Source organism: Sturnus vulgaris, chromosome 17 (genome assembly GCF_052056855.1).
Source record: "Sturnus vulgaris isolate bStuVul1 chromosome 17, bStuVul1.hap1, whole genome shotgun sequence".
In the NCBI taxonomy this organism is placed as follows: Eukaryota; Metazoa; Chordata; class Aves; order Passeriformes; family Sturnidae; genus Sturnus; species Sturnus vulgaris.
This window is the reverse complement of record NC_142259.1, coordinates 11,995,312-12,019,119: the sequence shown is the minus strand read 5'-3', so window position 1 is coordinate 12,019,119 and position 23,808 is coordinate 11,995,312. Positions and strand designations below refer to the sequence as shown.

The 23,808-nt window shown below is 52.2% G+C and overlaps 1 protein-coding gene across 1 annotated transcript in view; it reads left to right on the top strand.

Annotated features, from left to right (window-relative positions):
- The window catches only part of B4GALT5 (beta-1,4-galactosyltransferase 5), a 32,806-nt gene extending 16,373 nt beyond the window's left edge, over nucleotides 1–16,433 (top strand). The window contains exons 2-9 of the mRNA XM_014876067.2: nucleotides 5,426–5,560; nucleotides 8,467–8,580; nucleotides 9,313–9,437; nucleotides 9,854–9,970; nucleotides 10,669–10,856; nucleotides 11,081–11,203; nucleotides 11,616–11,717; nucleotides 13,525–16,433. Coding sequence (XP_014731553.2) covers nucleotides 5,426–5,560; nucleotides 8,467–8,580; nucleotides 9,313–9,437; nucleotides 9,854–9,970; nucleotides 10,669–10,856; nucleotides 11,081–11,203; nucleotides 11,616–11,717; nucleotides 13,525–13,672 — 1,052 coding nt within the window. The 3' untranslated portion in view covers nucleotides 13,673–16,433. The remainder of the gene's footprint in view (nucleotides 1–5,425; nucleotides 5,561–8,466; nucleotides 8,581–9,312; nucleotides 9,438–9,853; nucleotides 9,971–10,668; nucleotides 10,857–11,080; nucleotides 11,204–11,615; nucleotides 11,718–13,524) is intronic.
- Nucleotides 16,434–23,808: the final 7,375 nt, after the last annotated feature.

Below are 23,808 nucleotides of genomic sequence, written 5' to 3'. Positions count from 1 at the left end.
CCTTGGCCTTCTGAGTTCTCACAGCACGCTGTGCTCCTCTTGCTGGAGATCCCGAAGCCAGTGCAGCGCTTTCCAGAGCGAGTGGCACAAACAGCTCAGTGCAGGCAGCTGTGGGAGGGCAAATACAAGTTGCCACCTTAAATATGTACACGAAAAATTTAGGGTCTCTTGGAATAATATGGATTTTCTTCCCCTTGCTGAGGCTTTCCCAGGGTCATTTTTCTGTGAGATAGTTCAGATACAAATTTCCCATATTCAGGTTTTGACTGAGTGTTGCTTTAGCCTCCCATCTTCCTGCGTGCTGTGTGCACGTGCAAGCTGCCAACTTGCCAATTTTGGGGACAAGTGGTTTGTAATTACCAGCTCAGTGCTGCTGCTGCACTATTAATTCTTAGACCATTTAATGTATCAAATTATTCCTTCCTGTGCTATTTAGAGGCAAAGGGCTAAGTAACAGTGATGGCATTAATATTAAATTCTCTAAAACTAATAGGAACCTCGTATTTAGTTGTTGTGGCACTCAGCATGTCTGGGGAATACAGTGCCACTGGAAAACTGATAGAGACAGAGGTCTGTCTCATGGTGTGTTAACACTGGGATGCTGCTACTTTTCCTAGTTGGGTTACTTAGAGGCTTAGTTTGATTAAACCCCTTTGTGTTGCTAATGCTAATGGAGCTGGATTGATGCTGGGGATCTGCGGGGAGAGCTTAGCAGGAGGCTTAACTAGACATGACTCTGCTGGTTTCAGTGTCCTGGGCCCTGCAGAGGTGTCTGCAGCAGGCAGGACCTGGAAGGTGACCTGAGCAACCTCCCTTGCTGCCTGAGGACCCTCTGAAGGGTCCCTGACCCCTTCCAGTCACTGCTCCATCTCCCCTGTGAGGTGTCCCACTGCTGGGCACCTTGTGCCCACTGCAAGCATCTGGTCTAGTGTTTAGCAGGAGCTTCTCTGGTGCTGCATTGGTTTGTGACTGTGCTGTTGAAATGGGGGCTCCGGGGGCTGGGCAGGGATTGTCCCTGCTGCTTTGGGGCTCCGGGGGCTGGGTAGGGATTGCCCCTGCTGCTTTGGGGCTCCAGGGGCTGGGCAAGGATTGTCCCTGCTGCTTTGGGGCTCCGGGGGCTGGGCAGGGATTGTCCCTGCTGCTTTGGGGCTCCAGGGGCTGGCAGGAGGAGGCTGCACGTAGCAGTGAGACCATGATGAACTCAAACAGCCCCTCGGTGCTTCTGCAGCATGAGTGGAGTAATGAATGGGAAAAATGCTGAATGTGGCAGAAAGCCCTAAATCTCAAAGCAGAGGAAGACTGGCTCCTTCCTCAGGAAAGCCTGGCTGCCGTGCTGGGTGCTGATACTGCTGCAGGCATGCAGGGCTGCTCTGAGCCACTTGGCCCCTCTTCCTGCCCCAGTCCCAGTGGCTGTCTGTCCCAGCTCGGGGTAGCTGCTGTCCCCTGGCAGAGGGATGCTGCAGGAAGGTCCTTTCCGCAGGAGATGGGTCAGGAGTGAGACAGGTCAGGTCTGTGCCTGTCCTGTGTCAGTGGCTGGCAGAGATCACAGTCAGGCCTCTTCTGAATCAGCTCCCAAGCTGCAAATTACCCTGTTGCCTCTTCTAGTACATATCATCACGATGAAACTAATTTTCTATGAGAGAGTCAGCTGTTTCTTGATTAGAAGTGCTCCGAAAATACTAACAGAGAAATGATTACAGGAAGACTTCAGTGCTCATTTATGTAATTGGACTTTATTTCCCTGGCTGAAGTTGTTGCCTCCACTCCTGGCTTGAGTGAGCACTTGCTCTCCCAGTTTGCTTGTGAGCCGAGGTTAGGGTGCAGCATCCCAAGGGGTGCCATGCCCTGGGGTGCAGCCCGGTGCCTCTGCTCCAGCTGGTGACAAGCTGTCATGTTTTCCATGTGTTTAAATCACAGCAGGGCTGACTTGTCCTTTAATGAACCAACAAGAATAATCTTCAGGCAGTTACTTGGGCAGATGGATTCCTAAATTCTGCCTGTTTTCTGGGTGGGAGTGAGGGTTTGCTGGAAGTTAATAGAAAAAGGGACAACTGCCCTCTGCCCTGGCTTCCTTGTCCAGCTGCCCAGTGGCAGTGGCCAGGCTGTTGTCACTCCGTGCTGTGCTCTCAAGTGCCGCATGCTCAGAGGGAAGAAAGGCAGAAGGCCGATGTAATTTTCGAGATCATCCTGTGTGATGAGATTAGCAATATATCACAACAGGGAGAATTGCTTTGTGCCTGAAGCACGGCTCAGGCCAAGCCCACCACGAGCCTGAGTGTGCAGCAGGGAATGCTCCGGGGGGATCAGGGGCTCTGGGAAATGCCTCTCGGTACAGGGGCCCTGGGCTCTGCAGGGCCAGCCAGGTCAGGCTTAATAAATTTAGAGCATGGCTAATTTGCTCATCAAAAGGGCAGCAAATGGAGGGGGAGTGAGATTTGAGCTCGGTGGTACAGAGATTGCCAAATGTTGGTGCAGCCCCAGCCCCGGCCATGGCAGCCCCTGGAGCTGATCTAAAGCACTGTGTGCACACAGGGAGTGAAATGTCTGCAATACTGTGCATTAAATCCGATTTTGTGACCCGAATGAATTGTGTGTTCTGGATAAATACAGTGCTTGTGAAGCTTGTCTCATGCAGGTTTGTTCTGAGGGTAGGAAAAGGGGCTCTGGTCTTTGGGGGCTGTTGATGTTGGGTGTGTGGAGTGTTCATGGCACATCATCCTTGGCCAGGTATCTCCTTAATCATCTCTTTTAAAGGGTTAATAGTGAAAAGGCAACTGCTGCCGGACACAAAGCTGGTGTTGTTGCTGCCCCAGTCCCCTGGGATGGTGGCTGCTGTGACAGCCTGCTCAGGATTGCCGGGGCAGCCCGGCCAGGCTGTGTCATGTGGCTGTGCCGAGGCACAAACGGCGCTTTCACAAACCTCCCTCTTCCTCAAATTAACCAGGGACTGCATGCTCATTTGTCTCTCCTGTTCTTTCATGCTTCACCAAACCTGGATCTGCTTTACCCAGCAAGTCAAAGCATAATGAAGTAGAAAGTGAAATTACTTGATCAGCACCAGCGAGTTGTTTTTCACCACTGACCCAGCTCAGTGTGGGCTGGAAGGTGCAGCCTCGCTGCCCCTTCCTCAGCAGCAGCCTGGGCCCCATCAGCAGCTCAGCTTCAGCCCCCACTGCTCCATGCAGGGCAGAGAAGCTGTGCCTGGCTCTGGAGGATGCTGTGTGTTTTTGGGAGGCTGCTGGGCTGTCTGTGTGTGCTGAGGCTGTGGTGATGCTCAGTCCATGCCCTGCCTGGCTCTGGAGGATGCTGTTCCCATGGCTGATGTGCTGCTTGGTGCTGCCTCCTGGCAGAGCTGTGGATGCTGTCACTGGGGCAGGACATGGCCTTGGTGCCCCCAGCACCAACCCTCAGTGTGCCACACCCGAGGCAGGGCTGTGACAGGGCTGGGAAGCTGAGGGAAAAGCTCGTGGCCATCTGGGAGAGCTGCACGGGCTGGGGGTGCCCTGGGCATCCTGCCCTGCACCCCAAGGTTCCAACAGCCCGACAGCATCGCTCCCTGTTCACTGCTAACCCCAACAGCCCATTCCTGCCAGCTCCTGCAGGAACTCCCATTCTCCTAAATCCTGCTGGCAGCTGCCTGGCAGAGCTGGGGCTGTGCTGCACTGCTGGGGCTGGGAGGTGATGCCATTTGTGCTGAACTCTGAGCTGAAAATTGTGAACTTCTGAAGGTTTTGGGTGTAAGGCTTTGCATGAGGAATTTCAGCTACTTCTGTTTCTGGTCTGTGGTGCTGTATCAGAATGCCAGCTTTTCCTTGAGCCATATCCCTGGGCATCTGTGAGAGCAAATTCCCTGTTTTTCTGAGGAGGAGCAGCACTTGGTACCTCTCACTGTCACTGCCTTGCAATGGGGGTGCCTTGCTGAGAACTGCCCCAGAGCTCACATTTAAGCTGTAGCTGTCTCCAGCTGACCTGGTGGTCACTCTGTTCCAGAGCTGGCCCCAGAGCAGCTGGGTGAGCCAGGAGGGTTTGGGTGCAGCTTTGTCTGAGCCAGCTCCTGCTCATTGCTGGCTTAAGGTGCCACCACTTAAAGGGTACGTGTATGGGAAGTGAGGGGCTGGAAACAGACATCTAAAATTGCATTTCAAGACATTTAGTTGCCAAGCACTTAATGCAGTTGACCCCGTTCTTTCTGAAAATCCCGTGATTCCCATGGTTCAGAGACAGGCTGGGCACGGGCAGCAGCTGGCCATGACGTGGGGCTCCATCCCCCTTTCAAATATTTACTTTACTGTGTGAAAACAAAATACAGTTGGGATTGGGAAATGTGTCTGGCAGCCTTTCTGGAGCTGCCTCAGTGTGTGGGGGCAGGAGGGCAGCCCATGGGGGTGCAAGGGTGTGTACCCAGGGTGGGCACCCCTGCTCTCAGGTGGCACTGCTGTCCCCAGGCTGTGCCCCCGGTGACTCCAGCCATGGCTGTGCCTTCCTGGCACTGCCAGCTGCTGCTTTCAGGCTGTGATGTGCTGCTGTAGGAATGACCTGTCTGGGATGGATGTTTCCTAGTGACATTGCATCAGCTACTGCACTCCTCTGAGCAGGGTCTCTGTTGTTTCCTTGGCCCTGTGCCCTCTTTATCTCTCCTGGACTGTCTTCTGACCTGTTTTTTTAGTGCAGAATAGGCCTCCTAGGTTGCCCCTTCTTGGTATCTTCATGGCAAGATTTTATTTATTTTCCACTTCATTCTTAAACTTAGAACTTCACCAAGAGGGCTGTGGCTATCCTGCTGTTCCCTGTGAGTTTCTGTCCTGCTGTGCCATGGGAGCTGCTGGTGGCACAGGGCTGTGCTTGCTGCCGTTTGCTTTGGGGCCTGGTCCTGCCAGCTGGTGTCAGCTTAAACTGAAACCTAATCAGGCTCAGCCTGAGCTGTGCCAGGGCACAGGGTCAGCAGGAGAGGAGAGGGGGAAGAAATGTGTCTGGGGTGTGCCCTGGGGACCCAGGGCTTGTTCTGCTGCCTGGCCCGGGCTGTGACAAGCCAGGGGCTCAGAGGCTGCTGTGGGGATGCTTTTTGGTGCCTGTGGGGTGTTCCTGCCAGGCAAGTGCAAGCCCTGGGTGCTGCAGTCTGGAACGGCTGCCCTTCTCCAGGCACACAGCTGGCTTTCCTGTTTTAATGATATTTCCTAATTAAACCTCCCTAATTAAGCAGCAAGACGTGCTGTCGGTTAAGCTGCAGTGCTGTCTTACAGCCTGGCAGTCAGGTTTGGCTGGGTAGATCCCATTGCCAGGTTTCCAAACGTGCCCCATCCCAGCTCTGGGGCAGCCCAGGGCTCCCTGTGGCACGAGGCTGGGAGTGCCTCCAGAATACCCTGCTTTCTTTTCCCTACAAAAGCCGATGCTGATGGAATTATCTCTTTTCCTTCCTCCCTGGCAGTGAACACCTACCTCTTCATGATGCAAGCCCAGGGCATCATGATCCGTGAGAACATGCGAACGATTGGAGCTCAGGTGTACGAGCAGGTGGTGCGCAGTGCCTACGCCAAGAGGAACAGCAGCCTCAACGACTCAGGTACCCCTGGAGTAACTCATCTTCATTAAGGGCTCCCTTTCCATTGAAAATGATGTTAAAGGAATTCATTTATACTGGTAAATGCAAGGTGGAAGATTGGATTAATTGCCTGCCACTTTTGTTTTTATATATAAAAATATATATGTGTATATATATATATAAATATATATATGCGTATATATATATAAACATATATAATATATGTATATATATATAAATATATATTATATATGCATATGAAAGTAAAATATATGTAATATATATGTATAGAAAAATAAAATATATGTTATATATAGAAAAATAAAAATAAAATATATAATATATATGTATATATAAATAAAATTTTTAATATAGATGCATATATAAAAGCAAAATGTATATTATATATGTATATAAAAAGAAAATATATATACTATATATGTATATAAAAATAAAACAGATGTATATATGCATATATAAAACAATATATATAATAAATACATTATACATTATATATTATATTATCTATGTTATATATAACATATATTATCGATGTTATATGATTTATCTCTTACATATAATAGGTATAATATATAATATGTATATAATATATACCCTATCGATAAATACTGATAAAATATAAAAATTATATTTATAATATATATGAAATATATAAGTATTAATTTAATTCGTTAGAAATAAATATATCAATATAATATATAAATATATAAACATAATAAAATTATATTTATTTAGATGTAAAAAGTTCAAAAGCTTCTAACTTGTTATAAGGGGTGAAAATCTTGAAAGGTGTGAAATTATGGGATTTGAGCTGAAAACCTCTTTGCTTTCCAGGAATTCAACCAGTCTGAGGGTAAACACTTTCAAATTCAGTGCAAGGATCAGGTTTCATATTTTAAAAGTCCCTGGCCAGGCGTGCCCTGGCTCTGGGCACGTGCAGCAGCCTGTGCTCGTGAGCTTCACTCTTCCCCTGCAAGGATGAGCTGAGATGCCTTGGCTGGACATGTGCCACAAATAATACACTGAATTTTGGGCAGGCTGCAGGGGTGCAGCCCAGGCTCTCCTTCCCAGCCTCCTCATCCTCCACACACATCTGAGCAGTGGAGTCGGCGTGGTGCAGGGGGCAGAGCTGCCCCTGGGGTGTGTGCGAGGGGCTGGTGCCACCCAGCCTGTCCCTCCCCTGCTGGCACAGCCCTCACTGCTGCCACCAGCCTGGCTGTGGGAGCCCAGCCCGGCTCCTCCTGCCAGGCTCCACAGCAGAGCCGTCCAGGGCAGGATCATCTCCTCAGCAGCAGAGGTGTGAGCGTGCCCTTGCTGCCCAGCCTGCTGAGGGGCAGCCACCAGCTCAGCTGTGCCCTGCCTGGGACGGGCACAGCCGAGGAATTATCGACTTAGGCAGGAGATGAACGCCCCAGGTCACCTCCTGTGCTGCACTAAGTCTGCCAGGGCTGCCACCCTGGGCTATTTTTAAGACTGGAAACATCAAGTAAAGTAGGGGCAGGGTGAGGAGGCAGCTGATCCCCAGGGGAGGAGGGTTAGGTGCTCCATTGCTGCTGCTTGCAGGGGTGAGAGCCTTCATCCTGCTGGGGGGCTTCAGGTGATCCCAAAACCTGTGTGCTCCTGCCCTGGGGGGCTTCAGGTGATCCCAAAGCCCGTGTGCTCCCGCCCACAGTGCAGTGACAGCAGTGCTGCTGCTGCAATACTGGGCTGTGTTCGAGCCCCATTCCAGTCCCAGCTGTGCAGGCACATGGGGACAGTTTTAGCACATCCAAGCCCTGAGCACCGTCCTTGGGTGACCTTCCCTGGCAGGCAGGATGGGTGCTGGTGACGTCTGGAGGCGCTTGGTGCTGTGGCAGAAGGGCTGCATTAGCACTGGGGTCAGAACCTGCCCTCTCTGACGGATTTTGGGTGCCTGGGTGGGTGTCACTGCCTGGTGAGAGCATTGTCCTCACGCTGCTGTGGGCAGTGAGGCTGTGGGAGGAAATCCAGCAAAAAGGGCAGCCCTTGGTGCAGAACAGAGCAATTGAGCTTCACTGTGAGCTGTGACCTGGGCTGAGTGCTGCCGGTGTACTCTGGTAATGGGAGTTTACAGGGAAACTTGCTTGTGGAAATTTGGAACAGTATCAAGCATCCAAAATAACATCTCTCATACTTGAGAAGCCCTTAGGTTCTGTGTACAGCCCATGTTGAGTTTTGAGATATTTTGGATACTGTTTATTGAGCAAATAAACAATGTTACTGACATGATGTTACGTGCTAGCACAACACAGCAAATTACTTGTTCCAGTGGAAAACCTCCTTAAAACACCTTCAGGAGCAGGGGGCTGGAGGATGCTGCTCAGGAGGCTCAGGGGAGGCTGCAGGGACGTGCTGGGCACTGCACGGGGCTCCTCTGCTCTTGAAGCACACGGAGCAGAGGGCAGTCAATGTGTAATGTGATCGTTTCTATTGATCCTTTGGGGAGGATTCCAGGCAGGATTGCCCTGGCATTGAGGCCAGCCTGGGACTTCCCTCTCTCCTGTTGGGAAAGGACCTGCTGGGGGAGCACATCCCCTCTGGCTGTGCCAGGCTCCTTCAGGGACAAGGCACTGGTAGCTTTTCCTTTCAAGAGCCACGTGCTCCTCTGTGATACCTAAAGGCAATGCTCAGAACTCCTCTTTTGGCCAGGAAATGCAAAGGTTTCTTTGATGTGGTGCTGGGGCTTCTGCAGCCAGCTGTCCCAGGATGGGGATGAGCACACGGCTGGGCTGGTGCCCTGGGGACACAGCTGTGCTGCTGGGGACATCCTCAGCTGTGACTGACTTTGGAGTCTGCTCACAGTGCCATGGGGAGGTGGCTGGAAAAATACACCTAAAGCTCAGGTGAAAACTTATCTTCTTTTTTTTTTTTTTTTTTTTCCTCCCCAGATTATCCTCTTGATCTGAGCCACAATGACACCTTTCTGCAAGCCACAACGTTTCTTCCTGAAGACTTTACCTATTTCCCCAACAATACCTGTCCTGAGAGGCTCCCTTCTATGAGTGAGTAGCATCCTGTGCCCCACTCCTGCTCCTCTTGGCTTTGGAGGGCACTCAGTGGCATTCCCAGCCTCACCACCACTGCACCTTTCCCTGCCAGGCACCTAGGGATGAATGGGAGTGCTGTCTAGAGCCCAGCACCCTCCTGGGAAATCATTGTTTACCCACCCTCAGGAATTAATCCCTGCTGTGTCAGAGCCATGTCTCCCTGCTGAAGTAGGAGCCCATCGCTTGGCAAACACAAACAAAAGAGGGATTGTGTGCTGGGAGCCGGTGAAAAGGCTCTGCCAGCCCTTTTCCAGGGGCAGGGATGGCAGGGTGGCTCCCTGTGCCTCGGCAGTGCTGCCAGCCCCAGCCCCGAGCTGTGCCAGGGCTGTTCTGGGAGATGGGCTGGGAGAAATGCTTCACCAGAGCTATCCTCAGGTGAAAAATTGGGGTTTTGAGGGCAAATGCTTCCAAAGAGGGGGACTGCTCTCTGCAGAGGTGGGGGCTTAGTCTGCTGGAAACATGCAGGGACGAGTAGAGGGGTACCCTGGCTATCGTGGGGCTCTCATGGACAGCTGCATCCAGTAGCAGCCACAGAGGCTGAGGTGTTACATGAGCAGCATTTCCCAATTGTTTTTGCTGGTGCTGGAGAAAAGAAATTGAGTGCTGGGGATGGAGGGCAGGGATGCAGCAAAGTGCTGCCCCAGGAGCACGGCAGTTCCTCACCCCCCTGCTTCTCCTGCTGTGCAGAGGGCCCCATTGATGTAAATATGAGCGAGATCACCATGGAGGATATCCACCAGTTCTTCTCTAAAGACCCTTCCATCAAGCTGGGAGGGCACTGGAAGCCGAGTGACTGCCTGCCTCGCTGGAAGGTACCTGGGAGCTGGGCAGCCCTGATCCTGCCCAGGGCAGGGGCACAGGGGGTCCTGGGAGGGCAGATGTGGATGGGAGCCTCTCTGCTGTGCTGCACTGAGGAGCTCTGCAGCGTGGCAGTGCAGTGCCCAGGTCCAAAATAATGAACCCAAGGGCTGCTCTTGTGTCCCCAGTGCTGGGCAGAGATGAGGAAGGTGCACTGCAAGTCTCCCTTTTGCTCGAGGTGACATTGAATTTTTCCAAAGCAGCAATTCCTCAAAAAGTGAATAGGAAATGCACGTTTTGGGAGCTGGAAGGGTTTCAGGCTAGTCTGCATGGGAGAGCTTTGTTGTTGCTGCTCCTGCTGCTGTAGCCCAGAGCAGGCAGGCCAGCTGCCAGCCCGGGTGGCCAGTAAGAGCCATGTCTCTGTTGCCAGGTGGCCATCCTGATCCCATTCCGCAATCGCTACGAGCACCTCCCCGTGCTCTTCAGACACCTCATCCCCATGCTGCAGAGACAACGTTTACAGTTTGCCTTCTACGTGGTGGAGCAGGTGAGTGAGCACGGGCACAGCCCTGCTCTGTGCCACGGATGTCCCTGCCAGGTCACAGTGCTCTATGCCAGCTCTAGGGGTCGTGTTGCCATGTGTAAGTTTGTCCTGTTCTGTCTAAAAGTGGCACAGCTAAGAGATGTGCCCAGAAATTACTGGTTTTATATGGAAAATAGAAATCTGGAGATTTGTGTTATTGTTTTATTTTTTAATTCTGTTTTGTAGGAGTTGTTTTTTTTAAAAAGCTTTTGACCAGGCATTTGCAGTTCAGACAATGCTGCAGGTTTTTGGTATCTCAGTAGTTCTAATTCCAGGCAGCATCCCCTAGGCACAGGAATGGCCTGACCAGAGTTGGGCTTTTCATGTACAACATGACTATCATTTGATGTGTACGTGGAGCACAGTAAATGTGCCTCCATATTTAGCCCTAGCTTAAAAAGATTGATCAAAATTGGTTTGGTTTTTTTTCAAGTGTCTGAGTAATAAGGCTTCAGCATCTTTATTTTTGCTCCTGTACTGTAAATTGAATATTTCAGTGTTGGTTGATCTCACTAGTCTGCTCCAACACATCACTCCTTTATGGTGCCAGTGTGGGAGCTGGTTGCCCTCTGCAGTTTTCTAGACAGGGCTGAGAACACACACACACACACAGAGCAGGAGCTGCAGGGACTCCTCTTGAGAAGGAACTTTCTCCCTGCTAGGCTGGAAACCAACCCTTCAACCGTGCCATGCTCTTCAACGTGGGCTTTCGAGAAGCAATGAAGGACTTGGACTGGGACTGCCTCATCTTCCACGACGTGGACCACATTCCAGAGAACGACCGTAACTATTATGGGTGTGGACAGATGCCCAGGCACTTTGCAGCCAAGCTGGATAAGTACATGTACCTGTGAGCACTGCTCTGTTCTTCCTCCTTGCCACCATAACTGCTAAGGACACGCTGTTAGATTTAATTGATTCATTTTGAAGGCAGAGAGTGAATCTGGGTTTTTTCTCAGGCTTTGTGCAAAGGGAGCATGAGAGGGAATGGCAGAGAGCATCCTCAGGGCTTGGGCTTTCCCCAGGCAGGTGGGACAGCCGGGGGCTCTGCCCTGACCCTTCTCTCCTGCCCAGGCTCCCGTACAACGAGTTCTTCGGGGGGGTCAGTGGCCTGACTGTCGAGCAGTTCCAGAAGATCAACGGATTCCCCAACGCCTTCTGGGGCTGGGGTGGCGAGGATGACGACCTGTGGAACAGGTACAGGCTCCGTGGGCCCCGTGGTGGTTCTTTGGGGGTTCTGTGAGCTCAGCCGAGCCTGGCACATGCTCTAAGGGGACAGTTGTCACCTCGGCACGGGTGCTGTGCTGGCCCCGCGGGGCAGGGGCTGCTCCAGCCCTGCTCAGCAGTGCCTGGGGAGCTCAGCAGTGCTGGCTGGGAGCTGCTGGCTCTGTGCAGTGTCCCACCCTGCTGCCTGGGCAGGGCTCCGAGGTGCTGAGTGCTGTGTGACGTGCCCCCAGCCCAGGCTGCAGCAGGAGGTTCCTGTGGCTTCTCTGTGGCTCGGAGCCCCGGGAGCTCTGACTGCAGCCCTGCAAGCACCGCCAGCACAGCAAACACAACGGGTGATTATTTTTTGTTTATTTTCTTTTAATTTCTCCCCTTTCTAATGCAGAGTACAGTACGCCGGCTACTCAGTGACTCGACCAGAAGGAGACACAGGGAAATACAAATCAATTCCCCACCATCATCGGGGAGAAGTGCAGTTCCTAGGAAGGCAAGTAGATTTTTTTAAAGAATCCTAAAGCCTTTCACAAAGAGTCTGTACCATGTAGGAGGTTCCCTGCAGCTGTTTGAGAGCAGTGACAGCCTGAACTCTTGAAGGAAACTAACTGCAGGGAGATGGAGGCAGAGCGTTCCAGGATTCCTCCATCCCTGCATTTTGTGCCCCACATCCCTGCAGTGAGGGGTCCTTGCTCTGTGGCTGCTTGGGTGCAATCCAGACGAGGGGATTGTCATCGTGGCAGGCTGAAGGCCTGTCCTTTATCTCCAGAGGAGTGTGCAGGGGTGGCTGTTGCCAGGTGTCAGAGAAGCTGCAGTGTGTCTGGAAGAGCTCAGTGCTAAGGGAAGCTTTGCTCAGCCTGCAGAAAGCACAGAGGGCTGGCCTGCAGTGTGGCTGCTGAAGCATCAGGTGTCCCTGGCAGTACTCACAAAGTCCTACAGCAGCACCCTCTCCATTCTTGTTTCTCCTTCTTGGCCCCAAGCTGGGGTGGGTGTACAGAGCCCCTGAGCTCAGGGTTTGCTCTCCTGTGAGGCTGCAGACACCCATCAGCAGTGGTAGCTGTCCCCTGGACCAAAGGAGGACAAGTACTGTGCAGGCATTTTTCTCAAGAAGATAAATTCTGCCTGGAGCTCTCCAGGAGGGCTCTGTCCCAGAGCCAGGGTTGTTTCAGAGAGTACAAGGGTTGGCTGATTGCCTTTGCCTAAAGGCCATAGTGGAATTTGAGTCTTCTGAAAACTGTGCAACAGAAAAACAGAGAAATACATCTTTCACAAACAACTTCAGGAATTAACACTTGTAGCTGGGCAGCTGCTGGACAGGCAATGAAGGTGTGTTCTGCAGAGGAGATTTAGGCTGCTGCTGCAGAGATTTGAGCTTTTTTGCAGAAGACTCGTTTTTGAGTTTCCATCTTTAGCCCTACTTTTCATTTCTCTGTTGGACAGAATGCAGCCAGTCTCTTACTTCACTCTTGAAAAAGAGAAGTTGCTTTTGGTTTAAAAAGCCATATTTAGTCAAACCCTTGAAGCATGGCAGGCTGATAACGCTATGGGACTGAGCTCTGGTTCCTGGGACTTCCCTCTGTTCTCACCCAGCACCTTGCCTATCTCAAGGCACAGACTTTCCCTGGTCCCTTCTCTGTCCGCAGGTCTGAGCCCAGCTCCCACTCGCCCTGGTGCCTCCAGGCCCCCAGCACTGTGCTGAAGGGAGCCACTGTCCTGCTGAGATGTTTCTGCCTGTTTCCCAACCCTTCTCCTACTATCTCCTCATGCTGCCCCTAAATGTGCTTGAGGCTGTTTCTGTGCACCAGCTGCAGTTTCCTTCCCCATACCACCATTCTGCTGGTTTTACTTCCTTGCCCCCATCCCTCAGACTAAAGCCATTTAGTTCTGTTCTTGTTCATGTCTGGTTTCATCAAAGCATCAAGGACCACATCACCCCTCAGCTCTCTGGGATGGTGTGGCTGGTGGGCTTGGCATCACCCCAAGCTCAGCTCCCTCCTGGGATTGGGACCTGCAGGCTTTAGGAAGGTGCCCAGGGTTGTTTTGGCAGCTCAGTGCTGGCTGGTGGCACAGCGAGAATTTTGCCCTTTATCAAATGCTGGACTTTGCTGGAATTCTCTGGTATTTACTAACACAGAGTATTTAAATGTGGTGGTTGCCTTTATTAAGGACTCATAAGTTTGTTGTTTTGTAGCTGCTCCTGGGCCTGGCTCTTTGAAAGGTGTTTTGTTAGCCCTGGGAGGAGTTTGCAGGTGCTGTGGGATACGTGGAAGTGACTCTGGCCTCTGGTTCTCGTTGCACAGGTACGCCTTGCTGAGGAAGTCAAAAGAAAGGCAAGCCCTGGACGGCCTCAATAACTTGAACTACTTTCCAAACGTCACATATGACGCCTTGTATAAGAACATCACTGTTAACCTGACACCGGAGCTGGCTCTGGTGACCGAATATTAAGAGGAGAAAATAACTTTGCTTTGCCCTTCACCAAGAAAGCACCACGCCAGACTTTCTTTTCCAAGGGTTATTGAGGACAAGCAACACTTTGTCTAATGAAGGATCACAGTATTTTGGAGAATGAGGCTGAAAGTGCACGCACAAATTGCCCTAGCTGTACCAATCCAGCCCGATACCCGGGCAGCGAGCTCAGCAGTCTCTTCATTTTTCTGCCACTTGCTTTCTGGGTTTCAGGACAACAGTTTGACCTGCTGCTCTCGTCTCCACATTCCTCCTCCAGCAATCTCTGGCCCCGGGACTCTCCTGGGATGCTCTCTCCTCCGGGAGGCTCAGCTGAGGGACTCTGGCTCCTTGGCAGCGACGTCGCGAGCAACTCAGTTGGCAACTGCCCTGGTGGGAGATCAGACGACTTTTGATGATGTTCTTCTATGTCTGTGCGGTTTTTTAAATGACCTGCTTGAAGTATATACAACAGAATCGCTTCTTAAAGAAGTGTAAGTGTAAATATGCTGTGTAAATTGCCCCTTTTTATTTTTCTCCTGTGGCTCAAGTCCAAGCAAGAGGTTTACATGCAGTCACTCATTTTAGTCCTGAGTTCTGTAAACACTTGTGTGAGCATCGCTGTACTTGTGCAAGGTGTTCCCTTTTAAGCCAGTGAGGCTGCTTGCATGATTCCAGCCAGGCACATGCAGAAATGTTTGTGGGCCAAGGCCCAGAACGTTCCAGTGCAATGGGTGGGAAATCCAGCCCGGTCATCACTCATTCCAGAAACTGCAGGGCTGGCTTGTTCGAGGGAGGGTGAGGAAATGGGAATATTTGTTTAAAAACCTCCCTTTTATGTCACTTTTGCAACATGACGTGCAATTGAATCCAAAAGCCATATGGAGCACAGTCCCATGGCTGTTGCTCTGTCCTGCTGATGGCAGGGAGAACACAGCCCTGGGGCTGGGATGGAGCTACTGCTCCCACATGAGCCTTCCCTGCACAGCAGTGCTTGCCCTCCCTCTGGAACGTGCTGGAACGGTTTGGGAGGGTGGTTGAGTTTGTGTTTATCATGTAAATCCAGCAGCACGCCGGGCAGTGCCCTGCACTGTCCCCCTCGGTTCCTGGCAGCACTGGCATGGGCACAGCCGGTGGGACAGGGGTCACAGCTCACTGAGAGACATGAAGGACATGAAAATATGAGGACTGGGAGCCAGAACTTGGTCTGACAGCCCATGCAGCCATCCAATGTCATCCCTCTCTTGTCACAGCCGCCGTGGGCAGGCTGGACTTCGGGCCTTGTCCCCAGGGACACAGCCCAGCTCTTGCACAGCACTGACACCACCACTGTCACTGGACCTCTCTGACTTAAAAGTAAATACATTGGGTGTTGGTTTTAGTTTGTATTTCCACACAACAAGGGCAGGTACTTGACCTCCAAAGGACTTCAACTCTTTTCATTGCATTGTTTGCCTTCGGGTTCCTTCACTTCTCATGGTTTACATTGTTCTCAGTTCCGTGGACGTATGATCCCCATGCGCATCTGTGGTGGGTGTGACTGCCCAGGGCATTCCTAACCTGTACCAGAAAACGTTAGTTTAGAAAACACAGGTTTTGTGTAGATCTTATCAGCCGGCATGAGAGGACAGCGAGCCTGCCCTTGAAAAGCGCTGATGAGTTTGTAACTAAGTTTTAAAGTCTCTGAACTTCCATGTGCTTTAAACTCGCTTCCCGAGGGGATTCAGCCTGGTGATTTATAGGCAGAGGTGAAGATTTGCTTTTTCTGGCCCATACAGCAATAAAGACTTTTGCTTCGGAGTCTTGATCTGTAATTCACGTGGACCCTTTCCGGGTGCTGAACCCTGCCCCTCTTTTCTTTCATCTTGAGACCTTGCTAGAAACCTGTCTTTGTTTAATGGTGCTTCAAACAAGGAATGTATTTCAACTAGTCCGAGTTCACTACCCCAGAATCATGCATGTGTGTGTGAGTAGGTGTTGAACTACCTGAGTTGGGATCCTCAGCCTTCCATGTCCCTGCCACCCGTCACCTGGAGTGGAACAAAGCCGTTACCTCTGCTCAGAACTGCACACAAGGGTCCATCCCCAGCAGCACCCCACCCTTCCTTCTAACCACGTTGAATTTATTTTCCCTTTTTGAAATGTGGATTATCTGAAAATGTGCACTGTTAATCTTATCAGCTCTGTCAAATACTGTATAGTAAATGTAACTGTTAAAAACATACTGTCAAGCGCATGTGCTGTTATGGTGTAAAAATTCTTGTATTAAGGAGAACTTGTACATATTCTGGCAGCTGAGGTTCCACAAGGCCACTCGTTTGCCCCTTCCATGTCAGCACCGTCAGTCAGCCCTGCTGGAGGGCAGGTCCTGCGTGATGCTGATTTGTTTTTTTTTAAATGAGCCATGTGGGTTTTATTTGCAAAACTATTTATTGACAGTTAATTCTCTGTAAAGCTCTGCTTCTCTAAGGGAGGCACTGTCTGAGCAGCGGCCATGCACTTCGGGCCCCTCACCATCAGAAGTGGCTTTAAACTCTCAAGCAGCTTTCCATCATCATGGCTTTTGAGCTTACTGTTATGTTTTTAAGAGGTGCCAGGGGGACATTTTTGCACTGAAGATTAGTGTTTTACAACACACACACACTTCTCAGCAAAGCAATCCTTTGTGTCATTACATTTATTTACCCATGTGTTTGTACATTTTTGTATTTGTTAATTTATGAATGATTTTTTCAGTAAAAAATACATATCCAAGAACAGAGAGTGCAGTGCTTTGCCTTTTTTTTTTTTTTTTTTTTTTTTTTTTACCAGGAGGCTGGGATGTGCTTTTTTTAGTAGGAGTTGAGATTTGTAGGCCCAGAGGGGTAAGTACCTATGAGAGTTTGAGTCGGTAAGGGGGTAAGGGTGAGCCCTGGACGCTAAAAGCTGGTTAGAAATTTCTCATTAGGACTGGCCAGAAATAAATTGAGTGTGAGGTGTAGATGCTCCCCAAACTCCTCCTGCTGTGTTGGTGCCTCTGCCTTTTTTCCAAACGTGTTCTTCAGTGTAGTTCTGATGGAGGGGTTGGCTGTCTTTGGTGTTAGGAAGACACTTGGCTGAAGGTGATGCAGGGCTTGGGACTGGTGGTAATTGAATTTTTGAACAACAAACCCAGGCAGACAGACAAGCTTCCTTGCAGCAGCTTTAAAATCTCTTTCTCCTGCTCTGCAGCATACAGGCATGCTAGAATAAATAGCTGGCAGCCCTGGCTTGCTCCAAGCCTTGCCTTTTTTTAGCTCTCTGTCTTCTGGGAAGCTTCCTCCCACCCGCGGAGGGAGCTGCAGCCCGCGGGGTGCCAGGCTCCTGCAGCTCCCCCAGGAGGGACGGTGGGAGCGCCTGGGACCCCTGGTCCTGCAGAGCCAGGAGTTCCTGACCTGTTTGGAGAATCCCTGTGGTTCTCCAGGGGTACCCAGCTGTGGGGGTTTCACTGCCAGAGTGGTGGGGCAGGGGCTGCAGGAGAGGGATGCACATGGAGAGGGTTGGGATTGCTCCTGCCCGTGTCCTGGGGGTGCAGGGGAACCCCTTGCTGGGGCCACCAACAAACACGAGAGTGGGGAGCAAAGCCTCTTTTGGGTGGGCTGTGCCGAGGAGAGGAGCACGGCCAGGGCATGGCCAGGGCTCTGCCACCGCTGTCCCCTGGCAGCATCGAGCCACGGCTTCCCTGGGGAGCAGCCCCCGCTGCGCGGGCTGAGAACAGCTCAGCCTCCTGTGCTGCAGCATCCTCCGGCTCTGCAGCGTATAAAAACCCCAACCTAGCCAAAAACCACCAGAGCAGGGGGTTTCTCCCTCTTCCCTGCTGTTCTGCCGTGATCAGTACCGACAGCAGCACAAAGGGGGAAAGCAGCAGCTCCTCTGGTATCACCGGGGTGAAGCAGCAGCTTCACTCCTCTGTGGGCACTCGGCTGGTCCCTGACCCCGCTGATATGGGTGCCACCCCACCCACCCCCTGGTGCTGCCGGGGATGTGGATGGCCACGGTGGCTGAGCCGAAGGGGCCGAGCTGGCCAGCCGGGACAGCCACAGCATGGCCGGACCCGCGGCTGAGGAATCGCCTCCATCAGCGCAGCCCCGAGCCACAGGGACAGGCTGGGTGCGGTGGCACGTTCGGGACTCCTGTGCAGCCACCCACAGGGCTGGGCCACCTGCTCACCTGCACAGCGGGTTCCTGGTGGCCATAAACCCATGACAAGGGTCACCTTGAGACAGGTGCCTCGCTCCGGGGCCAGTGCGAGCCGCGGCAGTGCCCGGCAGGACCAGGCAAATCCTCCGTGCCCTGCCGTGTCTCGGCAGGGGTCGGGATGGGCAGGGCTGCCCCTGAGCCCCAGCAGAGCCGCTGGTCTCAGCGCAGCCCATGCAGCCACACCTCGGCCTGACCGCAGTTCGCATTTCCTCGGGGCGGGCTGGGGACCCGGCCTGGGAGTGATGCAGCCACGCTCATGGTGCTCAGGAAATCCCACCGGGAATCCAAGCTTCCACCTCCACATCCTCATCTCAGCCAGCGCTGCTTCCCTCCGAGGGCATTAGAGCCGCTAATCGCATTATTGGAGTGATGGCCCCGGATCCGGCCCGGGTCCGTGTGTGATCTTTGTTATCAATAGCTGGGAGCTGATCCCTGAAGCCTGGGCGCAGCCCTGAGCTTGACAAAGCGCATTCATTCATAATTCACAGCCACTGCTGCAGATGGAAACGTTTCACAGGTGACTGGAAAGGCTGAGCCCAGCAGCCAGTCCTAGGGCACAGAGGGGTGACAAGGATCCGCGCTTAGCAGAGCTCGTTCCAGTGTCGGGGTGCCGAGCGAGCCAGTGACTGCCCGGACTGGGCACGGAGAGAGCTCGGGGCTCTGCCTGGGGACAGCGGGGCCGCTCCGTGAGCCCAGCTCAGCCCTGGGCTGAGGGAACCCTGCCAGGCTCTGTCCGCATCTGCAGCGGGCGAGCGATCGGGACCCTGGGGCGAGACAGGAAGGGCCCAGCCCCAAACCGGCCGGGGTCAATGGAGGAGAGCAGCCCCAAGGGATGGAGGGGAGCAGTCCCGGGGGATGGAGGGGAGCAGCCCCGGGCTCCTCACAGCCGCAGCCCCCTCATCTCAACAAGCTGCAGGTGTGCTGCGGGTTCGGTGCCACCCAAATAGGACACTCAGCAGAGGGGCTGGGCCCGGCCGTGCCGTGCCGGTCTGGGCTGTGTCGGGCTGGGCTGGGCTGGGCTGGCGGCGGAGCGCGCTCCCACAGCGATCTCTGGCGGCGCCGGCAGGAGCGGCCCCGGCCCGGCCCGGCTGCGTGTCCGTCTCTGTGCCTCCGTGCCCCTGTGCCTCTGTCTCCCCGTGTCCCCGTGTCCCCCTGTCCCCGTGTCCCCACCAGCGGGGCTGTCCCGCTGTGTCCCCACCGACGCACGGCATCGCCGGTCCTCTCCTGGAGAACACGGAATTTCTCCCTACTTGGGGAACAACAGGGTCCAGTTGTCGCCAGAGGGGGAGAATTCCCGGTTTTCCAGAGATGCCAAGTGCAGAGAAAGCGAAGTCCCCGCGTGCCCGGGGCGTGGAGCAGCCGCCGGGAGGGCAGTGGTGGCTTTGGCTCTTGGCATGAGATGAATCCGGGCCTGGAAGGTGCTCCCGACACCCTTGGGACCCCCTGGGACCCCTTGGGACACGCTCCCTCTCCCTGGGTGAGTTATCCCTGCTCCTGCAGCTGTCAACTTCTACCAAGAAGAAACCACTGTAATTGGTTTTCAGCTGTTTAATTCACCTGCCCAGTAAAGATCTCCCTGCTCACTGCCCCTTCACAGGGCAGCTCTGGGTCTGCTGGGGATTTTCTTGTCTCCTGACCAACACCAGAGAAAGCTCTAGGCTGAAGAGAAACATCTGTCCTGAAACTAAAAAATCGTGATTTATGTTTGTGCTGTTTTACCTACCCTTCTGTTTAGTCCTTTTCTCTATTATTTTTTATCAACACAACGTTTTTCTTCTTTTAAACGGTGTCAAAGCTTTGCTTTAAAGAAAAGTAAAAGGTAGGTTTTTGAGCTCCCCCTGTTTTTTTTCCCTGCCTGTTTTGGCCCAAAAGCCAGGTGTTGGATGGCACAGGAGGAGGTTGGGATGTAAACTGGGACAATCTGGGAAGGCATTTGGAAAAGGAGACAGGTGTTTCTGCACATCCCACGACTCTATCTTTAGAGGTTTTCTCCCCAGTGGGAAGTTTGCTGGGAACAATGCATCTCTTGGAAAATCAAGGTGTCTTGAAGGCTTAACTCACTCATCCCTGCTCCCAAACCCTGTGCAAGACAGTGGCAGCAGCTGAACCCCTGGAAGCATTTCCTGTGTCCCACCAGGTGCAGTGCAGGGTGTGATGAATTTTTAAACTTGATCCCGCGGTCCGTTCAGGTTCTCTCTCCTGTTGAGACACTGCAGTCCATGTTTTTCTTCCATATCCACGAGCATTGCAATGTCTGTCTGTGGTTTACGTTGTCGGGTTCCTGCTGCCCTCGTGGATCTGCTGTGTGTGAGTTGGATGATGTGAATCAATTCTTTGGGTTTTTCATGTTCTTATTTGGTAAACTTGGGTTCATGTTCTGGGAAACTCATCCCAGTACTCCACACTGTGGGTATAAATCTGCTCTGAACTCATGCCTACTGCCAACATTTTTCAAACCAGATACTGAACAAGAGAGGGTTTTAGTTAATATAAACCAGAGTCAATTTATGATGACAAAGTATTGCAAGATGTGTGAGGGAAGAGACAAGCTGCTGAAATGTTTGGCTGAAGTGAAGAAGTGGAATGTTTTCCTTTGTTCAGTGGCATCCCCAGGGCCTGCTCGGGCAGGGTGTGGAGGCTGCCCAGCCCCAGCTGCCTCTGCCAGCTCCTGGTGGTGCCTGGAGAGGAGGAGGATGGAGACCAGCACTGCCCAGCACGCAGGGCTGCTGAAACTCAGCTGCTGTTTCGTCGCTGGGTTTTGGGATGTTTCGTTTTCTGTTTCTTTAAGATACCTTGGGAATGGATGTTTCACTTGAGGTGTATCTAAAGCTGCAGAGCCTCAGCGTGAGGCTGCACCAGCCCCTTCCCATCCTTCCACAATGCAAAGGCTGGGCTGCAGCTGGGTCAGGCTGTGAGGACTCACTGAGCCCCGCTTTGCTGGCTGCTTTCCACTGCCTCAGGGACAGTGATTTGTCCCTCTGGGACTTGTGGGAGATGGAGCTGATGGAGATGATTCCTATGGACCCCAGGCTCTGATGGGGAGCTCAGCTCTCAGACACCGCCGGCTCTGAGGTTAGCGTGGTCTAACACACACAGATGTTTTAAACATTCTCTGCTTTTTCAGACAAGCAGAGCAGCGTGTGAGTTAACAGGGAAGTGTACCCTGTTCCAGGTGGGAATTCGCCTTTTCCCTGTGCTCCTGTCCTGCCCGAGCTGCTCCCCGCGGCAGAGCCGGAGTGGCAATAGATGGCACTGCTGGCCCGGGCTGGAGCCGGGACAGCTCCGGGGCCGACCCGGGCACCCGGAGCTCGGGCAAACCTGGGCAAAGCGCCTGCAGCAAGACTTGATGGCAGCACCCGAATTCTGGCTTCTGTTTCCACGCAGGGGAGGAGGAAGCATCTCTGGAAAGTTCCAGAGAAGAGCCAGAGCAGCAAAGCAGCCGGAGACACCCGCGATGTCTCCTGCAGGTACCTGCTGTAGGTATCTGCTGTAGGTATCACCTGCTGTAGGTATCTCCTGCTCAGGGCTGGGCTTCCCGTGCACTGTCCTTGCCTGCACCAAGCCCACACCCCACAAACCAGCTGGGACTCCCCAGTGAGCCAGAGCTCCAGGAAAGGAGGGAGAGGGCAGTTCCCTGCAGGGTTGTCTGCAAGAAAGCAATTAAAGACTTTGGGATCATCTGCACCTTCACAACATCCCTGACTGCTGGGGAGACCCTGCTCTGAGGCTGGTGCATCTTCATTCTGCATCACATCGGCCTCCAGCACTTCATTCTCTCCTCAGTCTGACCTCAGCAAATGCATCTCCCCAGGCTTTGTGCTGCACGGGGGATGAAAACGCTCTCATCACAAGGCAGAGTTCCTCGGTTGTTCACAGCCCTGAGGTTTGCTGGGTGTGATCTGGAGAGAGATAAGAGCTGCTTTATTCTTTCTGATGCATGACCAAGTCAGCTTGTTTCCAACATGAATGATTAAAGACCCACGTGCATTTGTAATGACCATATTCTAATTAAAAAGCAACCCCCTCTTTGAAAATTTAGGCAGCTATAGTGGCATTGTGCTAACCAAAAAATAATTAATTATTTATATAAAATGCTCTGGTCTTTAAATTACTTGGGTTTAATGTACTGCAAAGGCACTTGTATCAATAACAGGGCTATTTCGCTTCCACTTAATCATCACAATTTTATTTATTTATTTATTACCAAGAACAAAAATACCCAAGCTGGTCCATCTGATACTTCTCTGCACCGCTGATGGGCTGTTTTCCTTCCAGTTTTACATTGCAATAGCTGTGGTTTTGCTGTTCCACAGCCCCCTGAAGGACTTGGTGCCACGTATGAACCAGGATGGGGCTTCTGCCACCCCCTGCATTTGTCACCACGGTGGTGCTGTCACTCACCCATGTGCTGCTTTTTGGGGACCCTGCTCCCTCCAGCCACTCATCCTGAATAACTCCGAGTCCTTTTGGTGTTTATTTTTAGGGTAATGTAGGCCCTGTGTTTTTCTCGCTTCTCCTATTTCTCCTAAAGTTTCCTTCAGCCGTGGCAGCAGTTCAAGGTGAATTAGAAGAAGTGACAGAGGCAGAGGACATGCTGCAAAGCTGATGTGTGGGTGTAGCTGGATGATGCAGCGGTTCTGGGCTGGTGCTCCTCTTCTGCCTGCTTTGGTTACCCATAACTGCTCATTTTTTCTTTTTTTCAATGATAATTTTTTTTTTTATATTTGCCATTCAAATCAGTTGGGATTCAAGCTGCCCTGCTGCTCATCAGCCACCACATTGGGCCCGACATATTGATGTTAATATGCTGTTAATTCCAGAAGAGGCAAGACAGTTTAGCAGAAGCAGCTTTGTGAAGTAGGAACTGATGGGCTGCAGGAAGGTGCTGTTGCATTGCAGCCATTTCTAAGGGGGGAGTCAATCGATGAATAACAGGATTTGCTAATTAAAGGTGAAGGAGAACCACTGAGAAGAAGCAGAGCAGAGACCCCCTGAGTGTTGCTGCTGGGACACTGAGCTCCCAGGCTGGTGTGGCCATGGAAAGGCAGGCTGAGAACTGCTGAGTGAGTGACATGAGGTGGGCCCAGGGGACACTGAAAACCTCAGATATTTCTGAAATACCAGCCCTAATCCTGGTCTGCAACCAAGGTGGCTCCTCCTGCTCCAGGTGGCTGCTGGGTGTGTAATCCTAATGCACACGTGGGGCTCTCACAGAACAGGCACAGCGTGGCAGGAGGGGAGCTGGAGATGTACCCTAATCCATCCTGTGTACCCAGCCAGGATCAATATGTCTAGACCATCCCGACAGGTGCTTAAGGATCTTTTTCTTGAAAGCCTTAATGATGTCTCCACTCCCTATTCTCGGGCAAACTACCCCAGGGCTTTACACTTTTTTCCCAACAGTCATCCTAACTCTCCCATCCTATTCTATTTTGTCCAATTCCCATCAGACAAGGAGCACAAACCATTGCTATCTTCTACAGGAGCCTGTTATGAACAGAAAACTCTTACCCCATCTCTGCTCTGCCTTCCACTTCCATGAGCTGACCCATTTCCCTCCAGCTCTCCTCAGGGGCTGTTTTCTGTGTCTCTGGTCACTGCTGCCCTCTGGGCTCTCGCCAGTTCAGGCCTGACTTTCCTGATGAGCAGTGCCCAAACTTGGCTGCAGGGCTCCAGCCCAGGCTGTAGTAGCAGGGCATGTGTCTCACATACAGCTTTTCTGTTTATGAATTCCAGCATGATAGCTGCAAAAAAAAAGCAAACAATGTCCTGGTAGCCCTTGAGATTTGGCCACGGTGGAGATGAGCACCATATAAGTACATAGATGGATGTGTGGATGAAATGCAGACTTTCACAGCCAGACAAAGGGAGCTGAGCCGGGGCAGCCGCCCCGCGGTGGCTGCTGCAGTTTGTGAGCC